The following is a 25976-nucleotide window of genomic DNA, read 5'->3' as shown; positions in this document are numbered from 1 at the left end:
AACTGCATGTGTTAGTATACTGCAGACATCTCCATCTTAAACTGTGAATGTTTTATTATTATTTAGTAACATCTGTCAGTGGAGTCACATTATTTTAACCTGTTTCCAGTTCAAATCAGATTGTTTTAAGAATTTTTTACAGCACTAAGAATTACTGCACTTACTTATTGACTTACTTCTTACTGCACTGAAAAAAATGAAAATAAGCCTTTCAGAATAAAAAAAAAAAAAAAAAACTAAATTACTTAGGATGAAGAATCATAACTAGAGGTATTAAAATGGGATTATTATGAATCTAACTGTATTTATTGTTTATACATGCAATCATCCTACTACTATATAATCTAAAAAATATTTTAAAAGTCTGTTCTCATGAACAGAAAAAAACAAACATTTTGGCAATAGGCCTTGGACACATACATGTTAGTTACCTGAAGTCCCATGGCCAAAATAAAATAGTTATATTTTCAATATATTTCATATTTCATGTTGGGCCAATAGTTGGACTATAAAATCAGACTTCTCATCGTAGAAAAGAAACTACCTGACTCCCAGGTTCCTTGGTGGATTTCCTCTCTAGAGAAGAAGAGCGTATGGCCTGGCGGACACAGTTGGTCATCTCCTTCATGTCATCACTTAAGTTGGCTGAAATCTCTCCGATCTCCAGGCCGCGGAAAGCTGACGGGGACGTCATCCCATCAACCGATCCGCCAACGCCGTTTTTGGCGACACTGGGGATCGAACCGGCGATACAGCCACTTCTGCTCTCCAGCAGCTCCCTGTGCTGCTTGGACAGTGAGCTCAGCCACTGCTCATATGAGGACGAAAAGGAGGATGGAGGTTGCTGCTGCTGAACCTCAAGGGTTTCCACCGCAGCCACATCCACGTCCGAGCCACTCAGTTCCGGGGAAGAGCGCCCGTTGTGGGCCTGCTGTGGCTCGTTGGCCTCCTGGCTCCTTCTTCTGTGCTCCATGCGTCGTACAGCAGGAGGGCTGTAGTAGATCCGGATGCCGGTGCGGTCTGGAGCAGTGTAGCTTCTCTGGACAGACTCCAGATCCAGCTCTGATCCTACTAAGCTGCTGCAGGAGCCACTGGGGCCATCCCAGGTTTTACAGGTGTCCCCAACCTCCAGGGTCTGAGATGAGATGAGAGAGTGGGGACACGAGGAAACCGGTTTAAAATAATTATCAGTATACATTTTTACTATGTTACTATGTAAGGACATCAAATATAACTGCCAACATTAATTATTAATGTCTTAATTCCAGAGATGAGTATAGGATTTAGAAATTAAACTTCTATACATTCAGTCTTTGTTTTACTAGTCTAAAAAATAATAGTAAAGAAATCACAATAAACTGCAGTAAAGCTATACAAACACAACTTTACCTCATTAGTCAGGTAGGTCCAATTCTTCCTGGTGAGGTCACCCAGCTCTGCGACTGCAAACTGGATCCTCGCCTCCTGATTGGCTGTCCCGTTGACTTCTGCGCCATTCAGCTCTGATGTGGATTTGTTTCTTTTCATTGAAAATGGAGGAATGAGTTGTTGAGAATTGAGAAGAAAAGTCATGCTCTGCTTTTTAAGAAGACAAATTTACACTCGTTTATGAAGCCATTTTGCAAATAAAAAGCATTAATGAAACAGTTTATTAAAACAACAAAGTTTATTAAAGACATTTTCTGATGTCTTCCATATTACGTTAAGGATTAATATTGAAATTAAGTACTGTAAGGTAATGTTTTTAAAAATGTTTACCTTGGTGATCCTGTTCCATTAGTGATGACTGAGTCTGCAGAGGACTCGCCGCCTAATGACTTTGACTGAGGACAACAACAAAAAACCTGATTGTCACATAAATACTTTCTTAACAGCTTATTAGCATTTAAAAGACCTGCATCATCCACGCAAATTCTTCCTGTAGCATTTTGTATTCCTACCCATTTTTCAAAACCCTGAATGACCACTTTAAACACATTCCTTTCATTGCCATCATCTAGAACAGTTTTGCCAGGAGAAAGTGAAGACTGCCTAGTATAATCTATCTGTTGCAGACAGCATGCACACACACACGCGCGCGCGCGCGCGCGCGCACACACACACACACACACACACACACACACACACGGTGATGCTGAGTCAGTGTTTCACACTTGAGAGGTGATCTCACACTCTGAAGCCATTTCCCCTCAGAGGAAGAGAGGAAAGAGACAGAGTGAGAAAGTGGAAGAGGGGAAAAGGACATATGCAGATCATGTGTTTAGTTGTTCAGATAAACTGATGGACTTTTCCAACTTCAACTTACTGAACTGCAGACCAGGAAGCTACATATACACTAGTTCATTGATTCCCAAACAGGGGTACTTGTACCCAAGGGGGTACTTCTGCAGTTGCCATGAAGGACGTGGAACGGTTGTGGAGTAGCTCAACTAATTTAAAAATGTGGAAATAATACAACCACATTGAGTGAGGTGTAACACCTGACCACCATGTGTTGGAGTGCGAATTTATGTTGCTACCATCAGGGCGCAGATAGAATCTTCCACGATGCACAAGGAATAGGTTCAAAAGGTCATTTATTCCTGCTGCCATTAGCATTGTGAATGACTTTCTTAAAATGTGACTCTTGTAATTATAGTTTGTTTTTTGGTGTGCTTGCTGTCTATGTTGACTGTAAACCAAATTGCTCTTCGGGGATAATAAAGATACCTTGAACCTTGATGTATTAAGAGCATAGACGTAGCAGCAGGGACGTCACCCATTGGTTTGTGGACTACTGTTTTAAAGCCTTGAGTTTGCCAAAAAAAAATCCTAGGATGGCTAAGGCATGGGAAAGGCATGACCCGGACTTTATGTACTGTATGTTTTCTTTTAATTCTAGTTTCACCATAAAACCACGCCAACCTCCTATTTTAACTGGAAATCTGTCCAATTTTAAAATAATTCACATAAATAAAATTGATTTATAAGTAAACATCAGATTTGTAACTGTGAATAGCTCTAACTCAGGTCCAACTGACACAAAAATCCAACTATTTTTACACTTACTGGCCTGATGGGGGCATTATGATCAAATGTTAGAAGTCTTTGAAAGGCCCAACAGTATTAATACAAGTAAAGTAGACAGTAGATACGATTTGTGGGTGACAGGGCATGACCCAGACACACTCAGAGAGACTGAGAGTGAAGAGTGAATTGAAATACAGTAAAACAAGCTTTGGTCTCCTGCCAAGTTTCCAATGCAGGACACGGCCACTTAATGGAAGGAGTGAGATGGGGTCAAAGTCAACAGACAGGAGGAAGGAAAAGGAGGGAAAATGAACGAGAAGGGGAAAGAAAGGAAGGTGAGAAAGGGAGGACAAAGACGCCCTCAGACTGAAAACCTCAAAGGAAGCAGCCAAAGCAGACAGAGGAGAACTAATGGAGGAGCGCTGACCTACTAACTGTGTATCTGGATCTTTCTCTCTGTGTTTAGTTGTGGAAGAACTAAACTCCTAACTAATGACTACTTTAAAACACTGATGCAATCCCTCCTCATCCCTCCCAGACATGTTGCAGTAGCTTGGCAGTGACTGCGCTGGTGTATAATCAGCAGACTGATCATGTTTTCCTGGTGACCTCATCTTATCATTAAACTGCAGCTCAGCCACAGTAAGACAATAACACCAGAGAGGGTTCTCCTTACTCACATTATGGCATTAACAGCTCTGTGGTTACTGTCAGCATCAGCATTTTTGGTCTATTTTCACATGTCTAATAGGGCTGCAACTAACAGGTATTTCCATTGTTGGTTAATCTGTTGACTATTTTCTTGATTAATTGGTTAGTTGGGGGGGTACACTTTTTGGGTGTTATATCAGCCTTATTGCGATCGCTATGGCTCTCCAACCCTAATTTTTGGTACATTTTCATTACAATTCACAGAAATCTGTGAAATCATCAGATGAAATTGGATGCAGTGGGTGAACCAAGGAACACACATCTGATCCAATGACTCGATATACTTTAGATGTCCTTATCTTAGACATACAGCCTCATCCTCTCAGATTCCATCATCCCAAGATTCACCTGCTCCTTATCCTTCTTCATCTTTGACATTTTTCTCTCTCTCTCTCTCTCTCTCACAAGCGCGCACACACACACACACACACACACACACACACACACACCCCCTGTCATACCTTCCCCTGTTGTGCAGTGGCCTCTCCCAGTCTCTGCTCCCACTGAGCTCTCTCCTGGCTGAACCTCTCCAGCAGCTCCAGCTTCTCCCTGCCCCAGTTCCTCTCTCCGATCTGAAGCTGATTGGTCCACAGGTAGGTCACAGCGGGAAGACAAGAAGAAGAGGCAAACATCAGAGGAGGAGGAAATAGATGAATGTTGAGTGCACACCACCAGAATATGAATTTAACAAAGATGTCCAGTAAAACACAAGTCTTGAACAAGCACACAAATTGAATAACAGACTTTCTTCTAAGTTTTTATAACTTGAAATTTAACAGGTTTCTAAAGCGCACAGATTGATCATCTCCATCTAACCATTATATATAACTATAAGCCCTTGTGTTTTTACAGTTTGCAAATAATTGCCTTTTAAGCCAACTTCATCCATGGACCTTTTTCACAGCAGACATTTTGACTTGTCATAGTAGGAAAAGCACAGCTGAAATTGATAACCTTAACGATGGCTCAATTCCATCAAGTGTCCCAGTAAGCTGTTTCAGTGAGTCAGCATGCACAATACCAGGATCTCTCCTAAGTGGAATGCAGCCATCATTAATAGTTTTGAATACACCTGTGCTTTTTCTACTATGACACGTCAACATGTCTGCCATGAAAAAGGTCTATTCACAGAAACATTTACCTGTTTAGTAAGGTCCATCACAGCTGCGTAGGAGTCGGCCAGGAGGTGCTGGTGTTCTTCACACTCCCTCTTCTGCGCCGCCTTCAGGTCTGGAGGATCCAGTGCATCAGTGGCAGACAGACCTACTGCTGCTGCTTTGCCTGCTTTGGTCTCAAACTGAAAGGAGAAAGGCATAGAGATCATGGTTAATGTCAAAATGACACCCATGTTTCCTTACATCCTAAGTATGGGTGGTCTTTATGTGGAGATCCTTCTTTTTTTGGCATATTTTTTTGGCAATATCATTGGGTTCTTAGTAAAGAGGGTGGACAGCTTTAAGTACCTTGGTGTCCACATCACAGAAGGTCTGACCTGGGCGCTGCATACTGACTCGGTTGTGAGAAAGGCATGGCAGAGTCTGTTTTACCTCAGACACCTGAGGAAATTCCGGGTATCCCCTCAAATACTGAGCAATTTCTACTCCTGCATCATTGAGCATGATGTTCATGTTGCTGAAAGGGTATGATATGGTATGGACAGAGCGTGGAAAGAAATGGTCTGCTCCTATCTTTCCACTCTGAATATCTCTCTCCATCCTTCTCACCCCTTCACACTCTCTCTACTGCTTTCTCACCCTCTATTTCGAGCTCTCACCCCTTTTTTTCCTGCTCTCCATAAATTTGGCCTGCTGTCACAGAGCCTGTAGGTGGGATCGCTTGATTTTTTTATGAGCAGCTCTGCTTTCCCTTTTCCTCTGTCTGAGCCTCATAGTTCACACAGCCGACACTACCGGCCCCATCAATCTAACACACACACACACACACACACACACACACACACACACATCAATTCTCTCTCAGTCTGGCTCTGTGGCACTGGCGTCCATATATGGTGCTAATGGGACTGTCTGGCAGCCAATCACAGTGTAACTCACACACACTTATCCCAGCTCCTATGGCAACAGAGCATTGCTCATTAGCGATGAGCGCGGCCTAACTAGCCCCACGTCTTAACGAGGTTTACTGCTGAGGCGTTTAGAGGGAGGCGATTTTACTGGATGACTGGCATTTATTGGTGGATGAGAGACGTCTGGTTTACGACTCGCTATTCACCATTTAGCAAGTTCAGTTACTTCAATTTATTCAACTAAAACCACAAATATAAAAAACAGATTTATTAATTAGGTTTTAGCAGAATAATCTCAAAAGGAGAATTCTGGGCCTGATTAGTAAACAAGAAAAATCTGTTTTAATATATATATATATATATATATATATATATATATATATATATATATATATATAAATAAATAAATAAAAGTATCTATACAGAAGCAACTTTCATAGACACAGTAAGAGACAGAATGTATTACTAAAAACACAGAGCCAAGAGCTACTAACAATGATGTGGCAACAACCACAAATTAAACCCACAGGGGTCTTTAAGTGATGAGAGGGAGGTAAAATGGAATGGGTTCATTTTACTATCATTAGATCTATTGGTGTTATTGTTGTTATTGTACCAATTAGAGAGTGTATGGAAATTACTATTCCAGCTACATGTTTCAGCCAATGTCATCTTTCTGTATCATATTTTTTAATACTAAATTAGGAATACTGCCTTAAGTGTGATTAGCTGTTTATCTGCTTAAATAGTGCTGACCTATACACACAACTATATAAATAACATGTTTATAGAATCGAGTTATTAAGTTATAAATAGTAGGTGAATATTGGAGATTAAAAAAACTAAAATCACTGTGATTCAGCTGTTTAAAAAACAAACTATGAGAGTGAATATTATACAGTAGACTGCAGACACAGGGACTGTACTGTAGTATACTGTTGCAAATGATCTGGTAACAAAAAGTAATTGTGTATGCAAACAATAACACTGGTTAGTGTAACAGCAACCCACAGGGTATTATGTGCCATTTTGGGCAGCATATCATTTGCCTGCGGCAGATTTTTACTACATAACAAAGTTAATGTTATCAGTACTTCATACCAGCCATCAGCTGTTCATTTTAGTGCAAGCAGAAACACAACACTCCTGAGAGACAAAATGTGTGCCATCTTTATAAATAAAAACATTGCCTAGATATTGTATAATGCATACAGATGTTAAATATAGCAAAGCTGACTGCGTTGCATGCTGTGTATTTAAAACTGAAGCTCTGAAGTCCCAACTCGCCTTTTTTCTGTCAGTGCCTGTTAATAAATGTTTTCTAATATGTATGTATGAATGTGTAACTGTGTGACTGTGACAGGTTGTCGTTGCAAATGAGAAATTGTTCTCAATCGACTTACCTGGATAAATAAAGGTAAAAAAACAGAGGTCTGACATATAATACTAGGATATAATTAGTAATTACAATTATTGGAACACCAATCAGAAACAGAGCTGCATGTGAAAAAGGAAGATGAACCAGATTTACAGCTTACTAAGTTTAAGGTGGAAAAAATGTTTGTTGGTTAAAAAAAAGTTTTTACACTCCAGTTAAAAAGTTACTCCTAATAAAGCGTTACTGCGTCATGGCTTGTTGTTTTCAAGCTAAGGATGCAATGTTGGGTTCTTTTAGCTAAAATTATGATTAGATTGTTCCCTCTTACCTTAAAGGAACAGATCATCCTTTTTGGGAAACATGCTTAGTTGCTTTCTTGCTGAGAGTTAGATAAGAAGACCAATACCTTGCATGTGCGTATGCTCAATATGAAGCTAGTGCCTGGAAACAGTTAGCTTAGCTTAGCATAAAGACTGGAAGCATGAGATAAACTGCAACGTGCTGGTAGGCAGATTTTTTTCAACTTTCGGGCACAGCCAGGCTAGCTGTTTCCCCCTGCATTTAGCATACAGTTGTGGAAGAGGTATTAATCATCTCATCCAACTCTTGGAAATAAAGTAAATACGTCTTTTTCTTAAACCAAGTGGGTTAAGCCTAAATTTAACCTTGAATTCAGAGGTGGCAAATCAGAAAACACTTGACCTTGTACTTATGAATTGAAACTATGTTTTGGAAGTAACGAATAACCTGTTTTTTTATGCATGAGTACTCGTTGAATATTGAGTTGCACATTGTGTTGCACATTGACATTTATATTGTCTGAAAAGACAAATTATTGCTTTTTTCTCTGCCCGCCCCTTTATCTTCATCAGCAGAGTGGATTCAACACATGGGATAAGTGAGCGATCAGAGCTTCCAGCTGTTAACGACAGGTGTTCGTAACATGTCCTACAGTCAGGATGGATGACTGATTAAGGGGAAAAAAAGGAGGCAGTGATGTACTGCACACTTTCAGGGCACTGGATATCGTTTGTACTTCACTGACGGTATTTGTTTATCAGGCTGAACGGCGAAAATAATTTTCTGTCAAGCCGTTTGACAGGTAGGACAGTGTTTGAAATTGAGTTGACTTGCTCGACAAAGCAACAGCTGGAGGATGAGCTGCACGCTGCCAGGACGCCTTGGCACTGATGTGGTTCGGTGGGCTGGTTAATGTCCACACACACACACACACACACACACACACACACACACACACACACACACACACACACCACCAGTTCAAATTGATGGCATACTGTACAGTGTGCGCTGTTTGCAGAGAAGAGATTGGTTCCAGCTGTGGCACCGATGCCAGAGTAATACACCCATACCCCCCCCTTATAATTTCTTTGTAGTTATTTTGTGTTTCTCTCCTGTTTTTCCTGATCTCATCTGTGGTTGCTCATCATTCGATTTACTATAAGATTGGTCCTTTTCTAAATGTATTTTGACTGTATGTATGCAGATTAATCGTTTAATGCCTAATTGTTTCTGGTGTACCTGATATTTGTCCCCCTTTGTGACTGGTGGTTGCAGCCTGTGGCTATAATATTAAATTGCTGTCCAATGTATCATTTGTTTAATATTTATTAAAAAAAATAGATGCCATCCTCTTGCGCATCTTTCTTACAAGTATGCAAGTAGATTATCTATATATGATAAAGTGTAAATTACTTTTCTTCTACTTCAGTCAGTGAGGTTTCCCAGACTGCCTTTCAACAAAACCAATAAGCTTTCTTGATGCTGCATTGCTTTTAAAATTAATTTTGGCAGCTGCAAAATGTCCTAAACTTATGTCCAGAATTACAAAGAAATAAAAGTGTAAACTGTACTTTATTTCCTTGGGTGGATTTTTGCTTTTGAGGTTAGAATTAGGATTTGGGTTAAATTAGGATGAGGTTGCTACGGATGGCGTAATGTCCTTACAAGGTTTTACAGGTTTTTTACATGAAACAGGATGTTGAAAGAACGTAATTGTTGAAAGGGAATTTCACAGCATGTATAATTTCAAATTACTTTGACAACAACCACAGCACTTACTTGGAAAACATGTTTCTGCAAACTGACACCTCCAACCTGAGTTAATGTTGCTGGTTCTGGTTAGCTTAAGGACAAAGGTAGCCCATGGTCCTGCCCCAAAATCTACAGTATGTTCACATTTTGTGGAACTCAAAATGTAAAAAAAGTGCATTTTTGACAGATGGCTTATGATGACAGACAGCAGAATAATATCAATCAGGAAACACATGAAAAGGCTTTTTAAATTGCCACACTTTAACAGGTCTCTTTGTTTCCTTTCTCTCTCTTTCTTTTATCTTCCTCTCTTCTCTCTCTCTGTCTCAATTATCAGGCAGTAGCACACAGGCTGTGCTCTATCTCAGAGGCTGTTAATTAACACTTACTCAAGTACCGCCTCTGTTGCTGTTATGAGACAGAGAAACAATGAGAGAGGAGAGGAGGATAAAACATTAAAACCGCTACTCATAGCCTGTAGACAACACAGACAGACAGAGAGGGGGTGAAAGACTTGGATGGACAAATAAGCCACTTGACAGTTCAAGAAGTAGAAAATGACAAACCCCACACATTATTCTCTTTTCATCTGTCTGTTGCCCACCCGGTCTACTATAGCTTTTCAGTGACATGCAAGAAATGAGCATAGGCTTGCAAGAAATAGTCACCTGGATTCAAAAGAAACTTGTTTATTTTGTCAGGCTTGGTGGAAGCTTTTCATCTATCGACTTTTCTGTAGTGGACGATGTGGTCTTGCACTGATTTATAGATTTAGGGCATTTTACCTAATCTTCCCACTGCATTGATTTTACTTCTCATCCTCATTTAGCTCTGCTCAACTTTCCCAGCCTTTTGAGTTTCTGAGTATCTGATGGCTTTTAAAATATTAAAATCAGTCTTCTTACATTCAAAACTGCAGAGCAACCAAAGGAAACTAGTTCATCTTATTGTCTTAATGGACAACACGTGGTTGTAGAATATAAAATCAAAAGAGATTGATGCATTTTGTACAATGTTGCATCAGTCTCCATCTTATTATACCAATTAAAGTGTGTGTCTCCGAATGGACTGCACTACAGCTCACATTGAATCAAGCAAAGGATTTGGGCAAAGTTTAGTTTTTTGAGTAACTTAAAACTCATGTTGATTTTTTCAAGTAATGTATAAAGTACCACTACTACCTTTTAAAGCTCTGTGTCACATAGGATGTTTTATTCTACAACATTAAATATGTATAACTAAATAAGCAACAATCAAAGTCTGGAATAAAAAAAGTTCTTATTCATTAAGAGTTTAACACTCATCAGCTCAGCTAAGCTGCTTCATCGTGACTGTGTGGCTGTAGTTTGATCAGAGTTGATTGACAGCGGCCTGGCAACATGGATCCTAAATCCTGATTGGTGCACAGAAATATGTGAGATCACCTTTATTCCAGAGTCATGCCCACTTCAAACCAACGAGAGGAGCAAAAACTCCACAAACAGAAACCTTCATGTGAAATAATCAAAACTTTTCCGACATTGACAGAAATATTTGTGTTCACATTACTCATACTCAAAACAACTTTTTCCTGTCACAATTTACAGAAATACTTCTCACCTGTACGATGAGGCTCTTTAGTTCGGTCCTCTCCACCTCCCATGATGCTTTGGCCTTTGCGAACTGCTGGGTGAGTTCTTGGGAGCCTTGTCTCTCCTGTCGCAACTCTCCACTCAGATCCTGCAGCGCCACCTTCAAGTCTGCCAAGGTGCTGCTCACGGCACTAGACTACAGGGAAAGACACGCATGTAAGAGTGTGTGTGTGAGTGTGTGTGTGTGTGTGTGTGTGTGTGTGTGTGTGTGTGTGTGTGTGTGTCAATCTACCTACTTTGATAGTTGGGCTGAGTAGTTGTTCTTGTGCAGCAGCCCTCTTGTCAGACTGGTGAGCGGGGCTCGTCAGGTTTTCCTCCTCCAACAGCAGGTAGAGGTCCTTCAGGCTGTTCATCTAAAAAATAAAAAATAAATCACAGAGCAGGATCACCTGTCAATCATTTATTTCAGCCTCTGGTATATTATGCTATATTATAACACACTCAGTGGCAATTTCTTAGGACAGTTTTATGTTGTTTTTTTATTTCTGCATGGGCAGAAATTGTTAAACTTTCCATCCAGTTACAATATTCAAAATTCGGTACAATCCAAAATATTTAACAGTTTATGTGAAATTAAGTCAGTTTTCCTCCTAACCAAGTTATTTGATTTCTGCATAGCAGCAGATTCAACCTCCAAAGTTTTTTCTTAATGCTTGCGCTGGTTGAAAACCTGAGATTACATCATTCCAACATTTTTTAGGACAAATGGAGATAACCTTTGAGGCTTTGACGACAATAGAGTACTGATTTAAGATACACAGCCTAGCTGCAAAATGAGTAAATCAATAAATAAATATCTAAGGACACATGTGAACAGTGTCGACAGTCAACTATTGACTCTGACGGAAGAAGAGCATTTTCCTTTCTGCCCCTCATACCTCCAAGATGTCTTTCCACTCTGTGTCCTTCCTGCAGCCCAGCCTCCACTGTTTGAGGAAGCAGCGAAGTTTGAGGCTGAGTAGCAACAGGGCCTGTTTGAGGTGCTGAGACTCCTGGACCAGCAGAGTCCTCTCCTGGCTCCATAACTTCTGCTGAAGCCGGGCCTGGAGGCCCAAACTCTGCAGCTGGAAGTCCCGACGGAGCAGAGCCTTCTGATGCTCCTCCTGGAGCTGAGAGGGAAAGACAGTTTGAGACGGGATAATCAGGGAGGACTTAATGTCAAAACGTTTGGTTACTCAATCGATCAATTTTAAGACTTAAGAGAAAACAACATACAAAAACATTGATTCTCCAAAAACCCTATCAAATACTGTATATCCACAGGTAATTTTAGCTTGACTGCAAAATAAGCGGTTTATTCTTTACATTTCTACACAAAGTGGTGTTTCACTGTGTCTGTGTGAGTTTGAGGGTGTTTTGTTTACAAGTTTAGTTGATTAGTTTGTGTGTCTTGACAGTGTTCAGTGCTGCAAACTAACCTGTGTGAGTTTGAGATTGGTTTCTCTCTGAGCCTGCCTCCCAATATCCAGCTCCGCCTGAGTTCTGAGAGCCGACTCTTTTGCTTTGGACAGACAAGCCTGGAGGTCACCGGACTGGACAGGAAAATATAAGGGGAAAATATAAGGAAGGATGGAAGAGATAGAAAGAAGGAAAAGGAGCAGTGGATAGGGAAACATTAGTAGGTAGGAAACAGGCAGAGATTAAAGAAAATAATGAGAAAAAGTGATGGGAGGAGCAGCGTTGAGGGAAAAGAGAGTTAGAAGGAAATGAAAAAGGGAGAAACAGCAGTGTGAGAAGCACATAACATGGCAGTTTTGTGCTAGAACACCCTTTAAATCACACCTCGGCTGTGGCACGCTACTGTAGCCAACACGCATGCACGCACGCAATCACACGCACACACACACACACGCACACACACACACACACACACACACACACACACACACACACACACACACACTCTCATGTACTCTCCCATGCCTCATTTGGCTGCTGAGTGAGTGCAATCCATCGACCCACCACTGTACCATTAATGTCCTCTTTCACCCTCCACTGGGCTCAGCCTCTGCCCTCCATCACCCTCGACACCACCAGGCCACTCACAGCCTCCAATGTCAGCCAGAAAAACTACTCTGACTTCCAATATAACTCGCTGTTGTGAAAAAGTGGCAGCTGTTTCATACAAAATGTCCAACAACATTAAAAACTGTAGCAACACAAGAGCCAAGGCGTGAAGAATGAGAGTATTCAAATACACTAATAACACCACTTTAATAAAACAATATGTATTCTACGTCCATTTATGGGTAACTGCGGGTGTGGAAATGAGGTGTGTGTGTGTGTGTGTGTGTGTGTGTGTGCCCAGCTCCACAATGACTCAGATTTATAAAACAGAACCAGGTGTACGTGCAGCTTTATAAATTGGATGAAAATAGTGCATGTGCATAGTCTGGATATCACCAGACCAAGCTCAATCTTTTAAGATTGAACATTAGTCTGGGGAGTCTGCTCTGTATTTTCTACTGCACAAGAGGCATGATGAACGGGCATAGTTCAAAGGACTCTGTACGCAATTGGATAGTCCTTCAACCAATCAGACCAACGATCCGGGTGACGTAGCATCGACAGCGGCATCAACGGGTTGCTGCGCTTCGGTGGCCGCTATGTTGAATGTAAACAAGAAACTGCTTGGTCGCTTCTCTATCGTCATTGTGTTAAACCCGCAAATAGCGCGCCAGATGGATAAGCCAGTTTGTGATTGGTCCCCGCAAAATTGTAACGGAAGCAGGATAGATAAACGTCAAGGTTTCCAGCCTGAGCTGCAGGGCGAAATCAAATCGGCAGCAGATCAGGCTGGGTTTACCCAGTCTAGTGTATGCATATTTCTGGCAGAAAATGGCAAAATTAGCTGGAGCAGGGCATACGGGACATCTAGGCATCTGTGGCCGTAAGACATACAGTATCATTCTTTGAGGGGCATAAGGCTGCCGTGAAATTCCTACCATGGACTGGAGGCAGGGGGAAACAAACTTTTCCATTGAATATTGCAAAGAATGAGTAGCAGTATTATGCTGTGTATGTAAACACTGGGTGTACAGTATGTCCTGCTGTGTCACTCCTCTGCTCTGTTGATCACTGCTACAAACACAACTGTTTCTCTATAATATCTGACTTTTTTTTTTTTTTTCTTTCTCTTTCATTCTATTTTAGTCTCTCCCATTCTCCCTGCCAGGCTTGGATAAAGATGCAGACACACACATACACACACATCCCTGGTTACCAAGGAGACACGCCAGCAAAAGGTCAACCAAACAATGGTCTTTTCTTCCCATCAATCCCACAGCTGACAGTGAAGTCACTGTTTATGTTTGTTTACAACACTGTGTTGCTAGCATGAGCTCGCCACCACTGTACCACATCAGTAACTTCAAGCTACAGTGTGTGTGTGTGTGTGTGTGTGTGTGTGTGTGTGTGTGTGTGTGTGTGTACATTAGAGGCCCTTTAGAACAAGGAGATGGATCAGTTGCCATTAAGACCATCTTTGCTGGCAGGAGACTTACAATCAGCCATATACGACCCATTAAAGCAACACTAGGTAACTTTTCCCGCTTCGGTCCCCCTACAGGTTGGAAGCGGAATTGTCCATTACATTACATTATGCAAGTTTGCCAGATCGGGTAGCGGATCTGTAGTTCGAATGAACTGGACAATGTAATGTAATGGACAATTCTGCTTCCAACCTGTAGGGGGACCGAAGCAGGAAAAGTTACCTAGTGTTGCTTTAACACATCACCAAAGCTCTATACTTGAGACACATGAAGACAACTGGGCAAACTCCAACCGCTGAAGAAGACTGACAGATGCGGTTTAAAACTAACAGAAAAAAAGCTAGCTTGTGAGAGTGACGAGAGCGAGAACCAAAACAGTGAAATTGCCGGCTAAAAAACCAAAACAATGACATGAAAGACACTAAAAAACAGTCTGTAGAGCTGAGGGGAAATGCAGGGATGGCTGATACTTGTCTACTGGCCCCTTAGACATACAAGTAGTCATTTGATCCATTATTAAAGGTCCCATGGCATGAAAATTTCACTTTATGAGGTTTTTTAAAATTAATATGCATTCCCCCAGCCTGCCTATGGTCCCCCAGTGGCTAGAATTAGCGATAGGTGTAAACCGAGCCCTGGGTATCCTGTTCTGCCTTTGAGAAAATGAAAGCTCAGATGGGCCGATCTGGAATCTTGCTCCTTATGAGGTCATAAGGAGCAAGGTTATAGAGAATTTGGCCCACCCATGAGAGAGAGGCATCATGGCTTTCAAACGAGCAAGTGGCAGTTGGTCAAGGCCACACCCCCACTCTCCACCTTGCCCCCCCTCTCTCTCCACAATAGCTATACACAGAAATGGCACATCCTAAGGAAAGCTCATTGTGGGACTGGCTCTAGTGGCTGTAATTCTGCACCAAGGCTGAATTTCGGGAAAGAGACTTCACATACAGTATTAGGGGACTACTAAGGCCTATATATAATCATCCAAAGAGCACCATGTCATAGGACTTTAATATAAAAATATCTGTTATAGTCTCTCTGTCACATTTACAGTACTGTCAGCTTCCTTAGTTACTTTATAATCTCGGACAGGCTGTTAAAGGAACAGACTAGACTTTTTGTTTGTTGCCCTGAAGGCAAAAACCCTTAGTGTTTGTCTGTCTGTGTGTACAAGACAAAGTGAAACACACAGTAAAACTTTAACTTCAGGCACAAGTGTGTATGTCTGTGCCTATCATGATGTGAATGGTTTTGATTTGGGACTCACCAGTGCATCATCTGCCTCGTTCTCTCCCTGTTCCAGCTGGCTGTCTTCCTGCTTTTGTGTCTCATTGCTGTCTGATTGGCTGTTCTCCTCAGTTTGTCCTTTTACCTCCGGCTCTGATTGGTCCCTATAATCAGGCTGCTGCATGCATGCATGGGCAGGTTAATGAATAAAAAAAAACAAACACATAAACAAAAAAATCATAGAGTGAGAGAGGGAGGGACAGGGGAGGACGAGACATTGTGCAACAAAAATAAAAAGGAGGGGAGTGATAGAAATGAAAGACAAACAAGACAAACAAACACAACAGTAAGAATAAAAAACAATTCAACGAAAATGGCGTCCATCCATATGACAACAGTGAGAAAAATAAAAAATGAAAAACAAAACAGAAACAGTTGAGTATGGATCTCACAAGACAAAGAAAAGGATGTAGAGGAAAAAGAGCTTGGCCAGAGAGGAGAAGGAGAGAGTGGAGAAAAAAAAGAAAAGTAGGATGGATGGCAGAATGAACGGCTGAGAGAAAAAGGAAACGGAGGAGGACATAGAAGAGTGGGAAGAAAGGGAGAGTTGGGGAGAAACAGCAATGGGAGATAGAGGAGGGAAGGAAGAGGGAAAGAGGAGGGAAGGAAGAGGGAAAGAGGAAGAAATAAGACGAGAAGGAGTAATGCGGTTAGGATGAAAAGTCAGAGCGAAGGGCCGACGGAGCAACCAGGTGAAGGAGGAGAGGGAGAAACGAGTGCAGATGGGGAAGCAAAGCAAGGACAAAAGGAGAAGAAGGAAGAGTGGGAGGAGGAAAGGAAAGGGAGTTGAGGTGAGCAAGGAGAAGTCAGAGGAAGGCAGGGAGGCAGTTAAGGAGATGACGAAGAGGAGGAGAAAGGAGGTTTAAAAGGAGGGTAAGGGGCAGATGGAAGTGAAGTGCAGAAACCGACGGTTATGGTGCCCGTGCAGAGAAAAAAGAGGGAAGGAGGAGGGGACGAAGGGGAGAGGGAGAAAGGAAAAGGGAGGAGAGATCGGAGGGGTGTTGGGACTCAGAATTGGCCTCTAATGGAGTCTAAACATTAAAATGTATTCTATTAAAACTTTGTATAATTTCATCACAGCCTCCTCCAGATAGGCACACTAAATTAGATTAGAATATAGAAAACACAGAATTTTACAAGAAACAAGTTTCTCTTGCTGTAAATGCAGTTTCACCAAATAAATATCCATCTTAAGGCAATTTAGTCTACTATTGAGTCAAAAGTCTTGTTTTTTTTAACAAGTAGGTACAATTTTTTTCAAACATGTTCCTGACAGTTGAAGGCGAGGTAGAACTGTGCCAGCAGCTGTCTGACAGCCGAGAGGAATTTCAGTCTCTACTGATTCCAACGTGCTTTTATAACTGATCTCATACTGAATTTGGAACATTATATAGTTGAAAATACAGTATGTGTTTGGATTAAAACATAAATCACTGACAATCAACTGTAACCCAAGAATTTCCCAGTGGAGAATTTCAGACTGAAAATGTGATTTATGAAGTCCGATTGAAAATCTATTTAGACCGGGTTTGCGGTCTCATTTGCGGTTTTAATAAATATGTGTGTGTGTGTGTGTGTGTGCCAACAATTATCTTAACAGGGGCCATACGATACAATACCTGCTAGCCTCAATTATGATGCCACACTCAGTTACACCAGAAATGTGATTAAATCTATGGCTATAAATGTAACTTTAAATGAAAATAGGTATGAGCAATATTGCTCAACTACACCAGATGTAACCTAGACTGTATGTTGAGTTTGTTTTATGATGGATAGATAGATAGATAGATAGATAGATAGATAGATATATATAGATATATATATATATATATATATATATATATATATATATATAAATAAATGGTGCTTTATGTGCTTTTAATAACCCTACTATGTCCATGCATACAAACAGGCTCCATTTGAGGCCTAAAGCATCATCTTAATACCAGGTTAGGAAGCAATTTAACAGCATGCAGAGGAAATGGGTGTATGGAGAGGTTTACACTGGGAGCTCAAATCTGAATTAACCTAATACATCCCTACAGTTTTTTTTTTTACATTTTTGTATTTGTGTTTGTTACGTAAAGGTCTATTTGTCTATTCACAACTGTGTTGAAAGCATGTCAGGTTAATTGAGAATAAGAACTGGACAGACAAAAGATCTGATAAACAGATCTGAATGAAGCTTAATTAACATCTAGTCACGGAGTTGCAGATTTGAGCTTGTTGTGTAAATCCATTCTCCACTGTGAGGAGAAACTAAAGCAGCACGTTCAGATGGGATTGGGAGTGTTATTCAGCCAAATTAATGGTTAGGCACTGGACCAAACACAAAACTGAAGAATAGAAAAACAAACCAGTGACAACCGAAAATAAAAAAAAAAACCCAACAAAAGTAAAAGCTTTTATGAAAAAAAAAAAAAAAAAAAAAAAAAGACTGAAAAAATGAAAGAGACAGAGTGACAAGAAGTGAGAAGTTGGAGTGTTTTTCTTGTCTTTTACCTTCTTCACGGCAGTGTTCAGTCTATCCTGTTGGTCTCCAGAGCAGGGAAGGGAGGCGCAGGGTGAGGCCAGAGGAGATGCTCCTTCCACCTGAGGGTCCCTCCCACCTGCTGGGGGTTTACCCTGGCTGTCTACCCGCTCCACAAAGGCCTGTAGCTGGGTGTGTAGGGCCTGGAGCCTGCTGGTCAGAGCACCAACCAGGGGCCGGTCCGCCAGGTCAGACAGCTCTGAAATCTGGGGAACAAAAAAATAACAGACTTTATCACACAGTCGCTCATTATTGGCTGTGTGTGGGAAGGGCCCAGGCTGATAAATAGTAAGTTGTGGGGCTTGTTTTTTCTTATTCAACTTATATATTTTCTCTTATCATGTCCACATATTTCATGTAAACATTGTTATGTTTTATAAAGTACATACACATATTTAGGGTTCTAGTAGATGTCATGAAAAATATTATTAAAATAGCCACACAGGGACTTGCAGGGAAATGACACACTGTTTTCACTATACGTTGTTCACCACGACCTGTGCTATGTGTCACCTGGTGTACATTTTTTTTACTTAAATAAATAAAGTTTGAAAAAAAAAAAATAGCCACACAGTGAATTTTCAGGTTCCATGAACTTTCCTGGAAAGCTGACAGTATCGTGGAAGAACAACACACCAACCAGAGGACGTGTACCTGGCTGTGAGGCTGAGGTTTCTCCTGCTCGCACGGCTCTGCTGCCTCGTTGCTGCAGACCTTGTGATAGATGGATGGGGAGGAGGAAAGGCAGTTAGACTCGGGGGAGGTCAGGAGCTGTATCGCCGTGGAAACCAAGCGAGCCTGGTCCCTCATGGCCAGCAAGGCATCATGGTCCTTCTGCCCCGGGTACCCAGGGAGTGAGGTTGTTATGTCAGCCTTGTCCTCGATGTTCTTTTTCCGTTCCTTGATCTCCAGGGTGTCGGTCTCGCCCCCTACTGGCTCTTTGCGGTGCGGCGGGCTGACGGAAAAAGCAGAGAGAGCATGTTTAGGACTTCTCATGTTGGCTTAAAGGTTCGGATTGAAAGTTCATTCTTGATCTAAAAGTGCTCAGAAAAATGGGAATTTACCAAAAGCTCCAGCAGAGACACAAAATAGACCTTGTTGTGAGATTGTTTTGTCAACCTCTGTTTCTTCATCAAGTTCATGGATGTGAGGAGAAAATCTCTTTTAAAATGTTGGGTGGGTTGTCATGCAATTTTGTACAGACATTCACGTTGCCATGGTGTCTTTATTGAAGTGCAATGAGTTATCAACAAAGTTGTTGAGTTACAAAAAATACTATCGCTGAAGCATTCCTATTAGAGAACCACACCGTAGAATGTAGAAAAAATGTATGGAAAAATTAAAACTTAAGACTACCTTGGGAGGCACTCGGCTGAGTCTCCAGCCTCTGCGTCAGTCTCCAGAGCCAGTCGTAGTGATGAGGAAGAGGAGGAGGAGGAAGGAGCATGGTAGGAGGCCAGATCACAGCGCTGTAGGTTGGACAGAAGCACTCGGTTCTCGTACTGCAGCTTCTTCACCTTCCCACTCAGTTCTCCAATCTGAAGCCTCGCCAGTCTGATCTCCTCCTCCTGGGCCGGGGCGTCTGTGCTGATAAGCACTGCCCCTTCCTGTATGGAGTGCACCGGGCTGTCACTGAGCAGCCCGTCTGTCAGCGACGCCAAGGAATTGGACGACAGCGTGGACGTTGGTGGCGGGAGATCAGATTTGTAGCGGTTAATTTCATTCATCAGGAGTTTGTTCTGTTCCTCCATCTCGATTAGAGACCTCCTCAGCAGGTCGGCCTCCTCCTCAACAAACTGGAGGTGTCTCTGGAGCTCCATGACATTTTCAGACGAGGCCCCTCCCCCGAGTACCATGGCTCCTCCTCCGAGGCCCAGACTGCCAACACCAGTGAGCTCTTGTGGACCATCTAGGCCAAAAGAAACAATGAGAGGTCAAGCAGTTGAGTAGGCAACAAAGGAAGAAATTAAAGTGTATGAAATAATAATCATGAAAATATAACTATCCAAAATATGTCTGCAAAGAGAGGAAGCACATATTATCTTAAAAGTGTACTACACCACAGGATTTCCACTTAGCTATTGCTACCTGTTGATTTAAGATTAGTTCCACCGCCAGAGGAGCTCATGCCTCTGTTCAAATTCAAGTTCAAGTTTATTGTCATGTGCATTTAAAAGTATAAAGTACAGAGAGAATGCAATGAAATGTGTTTTGCCCTGGCCCTCTCTTCTCATAAAAAAAACTATAAATATATAGTTATAATTTAAATAAAATAATAAAATATAATAATCATAAATCAACATCATAAAACCTCTGAGAAATTAATTATAGAAATGTAAAACAGGCCAAGAGATAGGTTTAAAAAGTACCTTGTGGTCCCTTCATGTCGTCCATCTCAGCTCGGAGCCCCCTGTTCTCCACCTCCAGCTCCACGATGCGTCGACTCAGCAGGTTGGCCTCCTCCTCCACCAGCTTCAGGTGGACTCGGATCTCCGCCTCGCGGGTGTGGGGGGAGTCAGCAACCTGAGGGGGATTCAAATAGCAAAAAAAACATAAGTAGAGGAAAACCACTTCCTTCCTCACCTCCCACCTGTTTATTCACACACTTTTAAAGGTGCACTATGAGTTCCGGCATGGTTTCAGCGCAATTTCATTTTTGTCTCAAATCGTAGGCATCTTTCCCTTGATCCGCTAGCTGCCTGCCCCCTGAATACACTGTGAAAAAGCCCGGTCTCAGGAGACAACACAGGGGTTAGGGTTAACCCCGATGCCAGTGATATGCCTGCACTTCTCTCTGATGCTCTGAAACAGATGTTACAGGCAACAGAAACATTGCTGCACGTGACGCTAGTTAACACTATACTCGACAGCAGCTAACATTAGCCTACCGCTAGCTAGCTGCTGGATTAAACATGGTTAAATGCTGACAGCTAATGCTAAACGGTGTAAAGTTTGTCTGTATTTCACTGTAGAGGATTCCGACACCGGGCTGTAACAATCTGCAGCTGCTGTTGTCAGAAAAACACAGACGGTGCGTTCAATGAAACTGGTAATTTACAGCCTTGCGTGCATTCAAAGTTGTTGTTAAATGCCCTTTTCCCATCTGGTGGTTGTTTTTGTCATTCAACAGCTATTTACTAGTGAAATAAGTTATTGTTATAGTGATTACATTATTATTAAATCATTTAATTTTGACGATATGGCCTTAGCAATAAACAAGCCATTCTTTAATGTCGCCAACTGTTTAGTACCCTTCTATTTTTTAACTTTCTTAAAAAATCGGTTCAGGCACCGTTAAGGCACCGGTACCGTTTTAAAAGTACCGCTTTAGCACCGGTATCCAAACCAAACAATACCCAACCCTAATATTGACTCTAGATTCAAATGTGTAAATTAAATATATAATAAACAAATACAAATCTTAAAATCAAGTTCATAAAGTCATTTTCTTTGCATTCATTTGATTCCCAATCAAGATACACTGGTAAGAATTGCTTTCCATTGTTAATATGTACTTAAAAACAGTTCTGAAATGCAAAATAATAGAATTTTTATCATGTGATAAAACATGCGATTAACTGTAGAACTTCAACGAATAATCGCGATTAAGAAAATTTAATCGTTTGACAGCCCTAATAATTATCAATAGTAATAACAATTATAACAATTATGTTCTGCATTACTAGTCCTGGATTATATAATCATCATCAAAAACACAAAAGGACAGGAAATTCAATATAGTAACCAAGTGATTATAAAGTCGGAAAACCATTGGCTGTAATCTGGTTGCTGTTTTCAGCATTCACTGAAATGGCCCAAAAGTGAGTTGGATTTAATGAGCTTTTTCAAGTGTTTTGGCTGTTTCTAAAACAATACAGCTGCACCTCTGTAGAGTTTTCCCAGGCATTTTTGGCATTTAGGTTTTATATGGACCGTTTTGCAGCTCTCAGGCAAAGATAGAGAGCTAAATGGTAAGAAAAGATGGAAACTCAGGGTTTATAGTTTCCTTAAGGTGTCGTCACAAAACACTTCTGTGGGCTGTATCACAGCTCTAAATATGAAATCAAAATTCTTCTTCCTCCTCCTCCATTGTGCTGTAGTTCTTAATTCTCCATACAGTGATCATGGCTTTGTTCACTAACCACTACTTTGTCTGCGCTAATTTGCTCAATAATCACTATCTGACCATGACAAAGATCCAACAAACGTCTTGCTCCTGTATAAAATGGCTCTAAAGCAAATATCTAGTTCCTCACCTCCTCCACAGTGAGCGAGACGTTGACGTCTCCGTACAGCGACCTATACTTGGCCAGCTCCTCCTTCATGGCATCGCTGTCCTTCACCAGCTTGGTCAGCTTCTTGCACATCAGGGCTGACTCCTCTTTGGCAAAGTGGAGCTGACACTTCAGGTCTGAACTGTCCTCCTGTGGTGACATGACGGAAAGAGAAGAGAGCACCGAGGTGACATTCATACAAAAACTGCTGTATCACAGAGAGGCTGACATGCACACACATCTGTTAACATGCAAAGTGAAGTTGCCCTTTTAGGCCTGTAACTAGTGATTCAATTATCAATTAATAGTCAATTATTTGACAGCCATTTCAATATATTGATTGAAATATTTAAATTGATGATTGAAATGTATCTTATTTTTAGGTAATTCATTAAATAAAAAAGCCACACATTTGTAGGTTCTAGCTTTTGCCAATTGTATTACTTGTGTAATGAATCATCTTGGGAGTCAGACTTTGGAAAAATAATCAATAGATTAATCAATAATGACAATAGTCATTTGGTGCTGCCCCACCCTGAAGTGTTTGAGTAAGAAGAAAATGTTGACAGGGGAACCTGAGGTAAATAGAGGCAAGAATGCTGCTGATGATTTAATGTGAATAATGCAAACTCTCACTAACGGCGGATTTCCACCAACTGCGGAACGGCTGCGGATCGGCTCCGCTGCGTGTCGGCTCCATGCTCCACCGTCCTTCAATACCCACCAGGTCCGTATTTGTTGCGGAACGGCTGCGGCCATGACTGACAGCTGAAGTCACTAGGACCCATGAGATCTCGCGAATTCACATATGATCGCGCGATATAACAGGATGTAGTTTCTATAAACAGAACCACAAAACCAACAACAGTTTTTTTCCATTCCAACTTCAGGCCTGTCTCCGCCCATTATGATGTTTTCAAGGTGTAGTGCAGGGAAATATGATCCGCCGTGAGCACGGTGTATTTTACTTTGATAAAATTAACCGGGTGTTTTATTTTGCTTCTGTGCTCGACTTCCTGTCCCGGACGATCTGACCTGTGCTGAATTGCTGCGGAGCTCTCCGGCGTCCGGCAAAAAATAGAAGCTCTGCGTATCTGCTCCGGAGGGCTGCGGATCGCCGGAGCTGGGACGCAGTCAGAACGCAGCCATTCCGCAGTCAGTGAAAATACACACATTGACTAATGGAAACCTAATGACTCGGCCGCCGTTCCGGAGCGGATCTGCAGACGTTCCGCAGGTGGTGGAAATTGGGTATAAGGCAACCAGTAATTTATATATCATATAAACCAATTCAGTATTGTCAAATGAAAGAAAATTAATGATTAAACACTATTCCACTTGCATAATTTGTCATCATTCTGTATAAAAGGGGCAGAAAAAGATAAAAAAAGAGACATTGAGGGACAAAGACACAGAGAACAGACAAGACAAGACAAGACAAGAAACACATGTAGGAGGGCCCTTCAATCAGTCTACCCAGGGAAAGAGGTTGGACAGAGAACCTGACAGGGCCGAAAACACACACAGAAAGTAAAATCTGCAGACAGATGGATACATGCATGGGAACAGTGCAGACACACACACACACACACACACACACACACACACACACACACACACACACACACACACACACACACACACACACATACAAGCCAACTTAAATCCGTGCAGACAACTAGACATGGACTTATCAGTGAAGTATGTGATAATTTTGTTATTAAATTCATAAAAGTAAATCTGTAAAATTGAGTATTTTTTTTAAACCATAGTGAGGTTTGGGCATCATCGCTGACAGTTATAATATGCACAAAACAGTTTTCTGGAGTGCCATTTAAACACAAACAACAATCCATTGCAGTCCTGCAACTCAAGTGGGATGAATTGGTTTTTCATTCTATTTAAAATTGCCTTGAACATAAGAAATGATGACAAAGCGCTATTTGACTAGCTTGCGGCTTTCAGCTACCAAATGGTGAGGTCAGAGTCATGCTGTGTTTGTTCCCCGAGAGGCTTTTACAAAAAACACACACAAAGAAAACAGAGAAACTCTAGAAAACACTCATTAGTGGTTTGCCTCAGACGTCATACAGCATGTGAAATGAATATTTACTAACTAACCTGAATAGAAAATACAGAACTGTAAAACTAAGAATAGCTCACAAATGACAAATTAAGCAGTATCATAGCTACTGTGGTACCTTAAACATGCAAAAATAAATATTTGGATTTATAGCATGACTATGAGATTTTGCACAGCAGCCACTGTGGCCTCAATTAGCAGTAATGGGATTATGGTAGTACAGTAGCACAAGTAGAGAAGAATCATAAAGTTCGTTGGTAACAGAGCACAATATATATCTAAAGTTTGCTAACATTAGCAACCATTAGCTTCAGGTCCAACCAGATCGAGTAACAACAAAAACCCTGACAGTATCAAATTGAGCAAGGGTTCGTTTTATTGCTTATGAATTAAACTTTTGGTAAAATAAAGAATGTTTTATTGATCTTTTCAAAAGTAAAATTGTCTCTTTTTAAATACTAAATCAAATGACTCAGTTGTCAATGGGGTAACTCAGTGCTGAAATAATAGAATTATCACCAACTCTGTGACTCTTTGGAGCATTTTAGTGTCTTTTAACATTTTTCTTTTTGGTTTTATGGCACATTTACTAAATGGTTCAGTCTCACTGCTCGCATAGTTCTTCAGTTGTTTTCGTCTAAAAAGCTCTGATAACCCCATTCTACTGCCAAGCACTAAAGAGCAGACTGACAAAGTCAGCGACTAGCTGGATTAGCATAGTGGAGCATTTAGCAGCTAAAGATCCAGGAGTTGGTAAAGACTAAAACAGAGCTAAAAGAGTGTAGATATTGGACTTATATGGCACATGTGTATAGAAAAACCCTGTTAGATGGCCAGAAACACGACTCCAGATGCTAATGTGGCTCTGTGTCTGCTGGATGTGTAAATAGGCAACTGTTTTGTCCATAGACAGTAAAATAATGGACACAGTGACGCCATATATTTCTACGGAGACCAGTGAAGTCACTTTTCCGGTGATGGCTGAACGTGCTGCGCGGCCTCAAACTGAGCTTGATGACGTAGATGTGATGTGAGCAACGTGTCTGAAAGTTGGAAGTCTTCTGGTAGCTGTGCCAAGAGAAATCTCAATCATTCCCAATCTTGCAGAGACAGAGAGCGTAGGTATGTATAAGGAGATAACATAGGCACAGACTAATTATTGCTAACTAAAATACTAGTTAACATTAGTAATTAAACTTAAACAGCTAATGTAAGTCGAAACTGCCTGCGAGCTTCTCCTGACTATATGGTAATTTCTCTACTATGTGACAGAAAGTCGCATGGTTATGACACAATCGTTAGCCTATTTTTACAAAAACGTCTGCTACTGGGCCATAACGTGAGGTACAAGGTAATGGAGCCTTTTATACATTGTCGTGTTTCTTTAGAAATAAACAATGGACAAATAGAGTCTTTAAACGCTTCAGATGTAAAGTTATTGCTGTCAAAGTGACGCCAAAACGAATGGGAGTCAATGGAATGCTAACGGGAGGTGATG

The 25976-nt window shown here is 41.2% G+C and overlaps 1 protein-coding gene across 2 annotated transcripts in view; it reads right to left on the bottom strand.

The window, feature by feature from the left end:
• The window catches only part of soga1 (suppressor of glucose, autophagy associated 1), a 110268-nt gene that overhangs the window by 12237 nt on the left and 72055 nt on the right, over positions 1-25976 (bottom strand). The window contains exons 6-20 of one of the 2 annotated variants that reach the window (XM_031286488.2): positions 22378-22545; positions 20491-20644; positions 19478-20030; positions 18776-19076; positions 18094-18327; positions 15569-15703; positions 12229-12342; positions 11689-11919; positions 11047-11163; positions 10779-10946; positions 4862-5017; positions 4182-4298; positions 1759-1823; positions 1390-1519; positions 545-1135 (exon numbers count right to left, since the gene is read on the bottom strand). In XM_031286488.2, coding sequence (XP_031142348.1) covers positions 545-1135; positions 1390-1519; positions 1759-1823; positions 4182-4298; positions 4862-5017; positions 10779-10946; positions 11047-11163; positions 11689-11919; positions 12229-12342; positions 15569-15703; positions 18094-18327; positions 18776-19076; positions 19478-20030; positions 20491-20644; positions 22378-22545 — 3234 coding nt within the window. Of the gene's footprint in view, positions 1-544; positions 1136-1389; positions 1520-1758; positions 1824-4181; positions 4299-4861; positions 5018-10778; positions 10947-11046; positions 11164-11688; positions 11920-12228; positions 12343-15568; positions 15707-18093; positions 18328-18775; positions 19077-19477; positions 20031-20490; positions 20645-22377; positions 22546-25976 lie in introns of both variants that reach the window. The other variant, XM_031286487.2, reaches the window with a different exon arrangement.

The sequence above is a fragment of the Sander lucioperca genome, chromosome 12, assembly GCF_008315115.2.
Source record: "Sander lucioperca isolate FBNREF2018 chromosome 12, SLUC_FBN_1.2, whole genome shotgun sequence".
NCBI classification, from domain to species: Eukaryota; Metazoa; Chordata; class Actinopteri; order Perciformes; family Percidae; genus Sander; species Sander lucioperca.
This window is presented reverse-complemented; position numbering and strand designations above follow the sequence as displayed.